General features: G+C 33.9%; 1 protein-coding gene across 1 annotated transcript; it reads right to left on the bottom strand.

The window, feature by feature from the left end:
• Positions 1-989: 989 nt before the first annotated feature.
• LOC108991035 (myrcene synthase, chloroplastic-like) lies at positions 990-3,917 on the bottom strand. The gene is made up of 7 exons (XM_018965175.2): positions 3,684-3,917; positions 3,327-3,594; positions 2,856-3,231; positions 2,155-2,370; positions 1,923-2,061; positions 1,579-1,827; positions 990-1,480 (listed from the first exon to the last, which is right to left on the bottom strand). The coding sequence occupies exons 1-7, from the start codon at positions 3,873-3,875 to the stop codon at positions 1,178-1,180; spliced, it is 1,743 nt and encodes a 580-aa protein (XP_018820720.2). The 5' UTR covers positions 3,876-3,917; the 3' UTR covers positions 990-1,177.
• Between the last annotated feature and the right edge of the window lie 977 nt (positions 3,918-4,894).

The raw sequence follows: 4,894 nt of genomic DNA, 5'->3' as shown, positions 1-4,894 counted from the left end.
GACTTCATAGTGTTATGTGACTCTCTTTGTAAGAGAGTATCTGCAAATGAGTTAGAATGGGTGGATGTCACTATATGTGCGGGATATTTGGATGCGCAGAAACAGATTTGTCTTTGAACAAACCTTCACAAATCCAAGTATGGAGATGTTTCAGCAGGCTCAAGAGGGGACCGAATTAACAGTTCATCCTCAAGGTGTGGTGAGAGATCATATTAGGTGGAAGGCACAAACAAATTACAGATTAAAGTTGAATTGTGATGCTGTTGTGGATTTGAAGAATAACAGAATGGGTGCTGGCATTATCATTCGAGATTCAATGGGGGAAGTTCAGATTTCACTAGCAAGAAGGGTGTCTTTAAGCAAGTGGTGGTTGAGATTACAGCTCTGTGTGGAATTGTGTATGGAGTTGAACTTGACTGATGTCATTTTTTAGGAAGATGCACTGGTAGTGGTGCAGGTTATTGATAGTAGAGAAGACATGTGCTCCTGGTATAGACACTTGATTGATGATATTAGAGCTTTCTTTGTTAAAAGAGAGGGATGGGATATTATACATAATCATAGGGAAGGAAATAAGGTAGCACACAAACTAGCTAGATTGGCTTGATCTCTTAGAGAGGAATTAGTTTGGGTTGAGGAATGCCCTGAGGAAGTGTGTAGGGAGTTGCTGTTTGACAAACTATGTAATGTTTAATCTTTGAAATGAAGTATATGTTTTATACTAAAAAAAAAAAAAGAACAATTAATCCATTGTAACTCCCAATCTTAATGAGAACATTAAAAAGACGTTACAAAAAACTATTTAAAACTTGTTGAGACTAACAATAAAAAAGTATGTAAAAATAGTTACATGCACGCAGTCAGAAATCAATTCAGCTTTATCTGCATCGTGTGCATGTAGGGATATATATATATATATATATATATATATGTCAGGAAAGAAATGTAGCATACGATATATCTATAATATAATAGAGATCAAGCTTGTATTTCTTTCCAAGAGAAACAAGAGACTTATTGAATTTCGATTGGCTTGTACATCATTTATTCTCGCAAGGAACAATATTATTAATGAGGTAAAAAGACAAGTTACCTTTGACATATGATCCAGTCCCCAAATATAAGAACTAAACATGGAAAAAATTAGAAATATATGTGTGATTTGGCCAATCATTCATCAATTCTTAGCTATGGGAATGGGGTGAATAAACAATGCTAGCACGCGGTCCTTAGTCTCACGGTCTACAATGCCGTGTCCATCTCCATGCTGGTACATGAATTGGGACACCCTTGCAATGTTCGTGGCAATCTCATTAAATGTTTCAGAGAATGGAGAACTTGCAATGCGATTTCCATTAATTGTCTTCCATGTTGCACTAATCAAGGACCTCATGTATTGACGAGCATCTTCTTCACTAGCACCAGTGTCGTTCATGTAGCATTGGATTGATTTAGGATTATCCCCCCTCTTTAACTCTTCCTGTGTTAAAAAACACATAAAAACATGTTATCCTTTGTTCATGTGAAGTATCCCAAATAAATGCTGATAAAAGAATTAGGATAGTATGTTTTCCTAACCGTAGATGTTCCGAGATCATCTGCAAGTCGCACAATGAATGATGATAAACGAATTATATCGGGATACTCTTCCAATGAATCCAAGGCTTCCTTTGTTATGGGATTTGTGACGAAAAAATAACAATGCACCAGTATATTTGCTATTGTTATTGTCATCCATCCATATTCAAGGTATTCTTGAAGGCTTGGTGTATATCCGTTGTAAAACCATTTTGCCTCCAACAAATAAGATTTGCATATATCTGCCCACTAAAAGATTTATGGTGGATCAATAAATTAGAAGAGTTATTATAGATAATAAGTTATAGGGTAAATAGTGATGAATAAGAAAATCCAAGCCTTACCGCCTTTCTCATGTACCAAATGATGTTGCATCCCTTTTCCTTGAGAGTATCAAAAGCCATTTCATTAACCGTGTTGTAGACAGAAAGGAAACAAATTTGCATATAATAGGGAAGTTTTCCCATTTCATTGACATCCCATCTAGATCACAAGAACAAATTATATGTAAGTATTTGCATCAAAGATAAGCAGCCATACTTGAAGTATTTGAGGTGTGCTACTATTAATACAAACCTTTCAATAGCATCTGTGAAGAGCTCAAGTTCTTCAAAAGTGCCATAGACATCGTAGACATCATCTACTATTGTCAACAATGCACCGAGCTTTGCTAACATTCTTCTCTCATGTCCAAATTGAGGTTGAAATAATGCTCCCGTTGCCCAAAGGAAATTTTCCACCACTCTATCCCTTGCAAAGCTCAAATCTCCAAGGCCAGTGCTCCTCCACCACCTTTTGTACGAGACAAGAAAATAATATTAGTTTTAGAAATAGAGCATATATTGCATTTTCTTTCCTCTCTAAGCTAATATATATAAAGTAAGGGGATGTTTGGCAAAGATGCGAATTCTCAAAATTTCATTCACAAACGTTACTCCAACCGAAAATATTTTTCAATTTCAAATTTCCAATCTTTTGATCAAATCATTACTTAATCAATATTCAAAATCAAAAATCAATATAATTTTTACAAACTTCAAAATAAAAATTATATTCAAAAATTATATTCAAACAATTTTTTTAATTTTATAATATTTTTATTCAACTTTTTCTTTCTTCTTTCCCAAAACTCTTATAAAACATTTTCATTCAAATCATTTCACTCTACTATTCACAATTTCTAAAATACTTCAAGTATCCAAACATGTCCTAAACCTCCTTGTAGCTTTTTAGGCTAAGATCCAAGTTATAAAATGAGGATAAACATGTCTTTTTACCTTGACACTTCTTTTAGATCTTCTTGGTGAACTGCTTGTACCATATTAAAATCCAGTTCTGCAAGCTCAAGCAAGGTAGGGTTCACATCTTCTATTCCTCTATATGCATCAATGAACCACCTTGCTTCAGACCTCATCACTCTCCAATGCAATGGAAGCTCTAGGGCATGATTCACCATCGTACAAAGATAATGATCTTTACTTTGACCCACATACTCTTTAAGTTGTTTGGTTGCAAAATCTCTTGCTTCCTCCAAGATGCTTTCGCCTTCTCTCAAGTGGAATGAGGCTTCATACAAAGCAAGCATTCCTTCAATATCAACACATAGACATTCTTTGAAATCCCCCTTTTCATTGATGAAACTTTTGAAAGTGTCTGCAATCAACAATGCTCACCAATTATTAAAAATAAATGATGGTTTATGAGTATGATATTTATTTTTGTCAAAGCATTACTAGTAAGTTGTTTACCTTGAGGTACATCAAATCCATGTTGTCTCATGAGCCTAAACTCAACAGCAGTGGCATATAAACTTTGCTTCTCGCAAACATCACCATGATGATTAGTAATGTGTTTATTTTCCAATCTCCTCCTTATTTCGTCCTCAAAGTGGTAAGATACTCCAAGTCTTTGCAAAGTGTCAATCAGCTCAAGTTGCTTTATGGGATCCACCACGTTGTGAAACATCATTGTTACTTCTCCCTTGAGCTTATCAATCTTTCGGGTGAATAACTCCCCCTACAAATAAACCAATTCTCAAATAAATCAACAACAATTATAAAAACTATTGAGACAAACAATAAAAAAATAGAAATGGCACACTTTACCACAAATTCGCTTCTTATTGATTGGATGTAATCATAATGCCAAATGGTAGGATGGTAATTCGCTGATCGTCGGACCATAGTAGAGTCTTTTGGGCTTGTTAAAGCTGAGACGGGTCTTTTAGGTGGGAGCAATGTAGAGAGTTTGCAATTTCGGATTGAATCAAGAATGCTAAGATGCATTGCGTAAGCCATTAGTACTGAAGCTTTGCTTTTCTGTTTAAATGGATTCTTGAGGAACATATGCTTTTAGCCTTCAACCATATGACCTTTTTATATCGATCCTGGCGGCTATAATCTCTTTGTGACGACATCATGCATGCATGGGAATAGTCATGCACGAATTTCAAAGAATCATGGCGATATATTATAAGAGTTTGTGAAGAAATTGATTTCAAATTGGTAGCTGCTAATATATATATATATATATATATATAATTGGTAGGTAATATATATAATTAATCGGATAGGTTTCAAATTGATTTTGTTCGTGTAGCATTCGTATCGATCGGTTTAAAATTTACTTCATGCATGCATGCTTGCATGCCAACAACTCAAGAGAAGAAAAAATTCCCATTCCCACGTGTTGTGAATAATATATAAAGATATTATGTTATGTTGAGAAAACGATGTTTTTGGATGATATATATCTGATCGGTCAGACCAATTTTGTCAAGAAGATTGAATAAGTAGTTTTGAAATCCAACTTGCAGATTTGTTGAATGCAGTTGTGATCCGTATTTGAATACTTGATATAAAAATTATCCATTATATGAGTTAAGATAAAAGTTAAAAATAGTATAAAATATTGTTAGAATATATTTTTTTAATATTATTTTTTATTTGATATTTAAAAATGTTGAATTGTTTATTTTATTTTGTGTGAAAATTTAAAAAAATTGTAATAATTAGATAAAATGAGATGAGATGAGAAATTTTGTAAGAGTGAACAAGACCTAAGTTTAACTATTTAAAAATAAATAAATAAATAACGTAGCAAACTAACATTTTCCTATGAAAAAATATTGGATAAGAAGCACGTGACAATTTTTGTAGAAGTCTGGTTATGTACGTATTAAAGAATTGTCATAGTTCGTGGTCTAAAAGTCCAATCTAGTACTACAGAATGTTGGCTAGGCTAATGAATCGTCAAAGTCTTCCCAGTAACGATGGCACTCCCAGGGAGTCACTTGTTTAAGAAGCACGAGCTAGGA

The sequence above is a fragment of the Juglans regia genome, chromosome 6 (assembly GCF_001411555.2).
Source record: "Juglans regia cultivar Chandler chromosome 6, Walnut 2.0, whole genome shotgun sequence".
Taxonomy (NCBI): Eukaryota; Viridiplantae; Streptophyta; class Magnoliopsida; order Fagales; family Juglandaceae; genus Juglans; species Juglans regia.
The sequence above is the reverse complement of the archived record's forward strand: the minus strand, read 5'-3'. Positions and strand labels throughout refer to the sequence as shown.

Coding starts and splice junctions, on each gene's coding strand:
- LOC108991035 (XM_018965175.2), bottom strand. CDS start 3,875: ATGGCTTACGCAATGCATCTTAGCATTCTTGATTCAATCCGAAATTGC. Junction 2,371..2,855: donor GATCTAAAAGAAGTGTCAAG/GTAAAAAGACAT, acceptor CTCGTACAAAAG/GTGGTGGAGGAGCACTGGCC. Junction 2,062..2,154: donor TTCACAGATGCTATTGAAAG/GTTTGTATTAAT, acceptor CTTGTGATCTAG/ATGGGATGTCAATGAAATGG.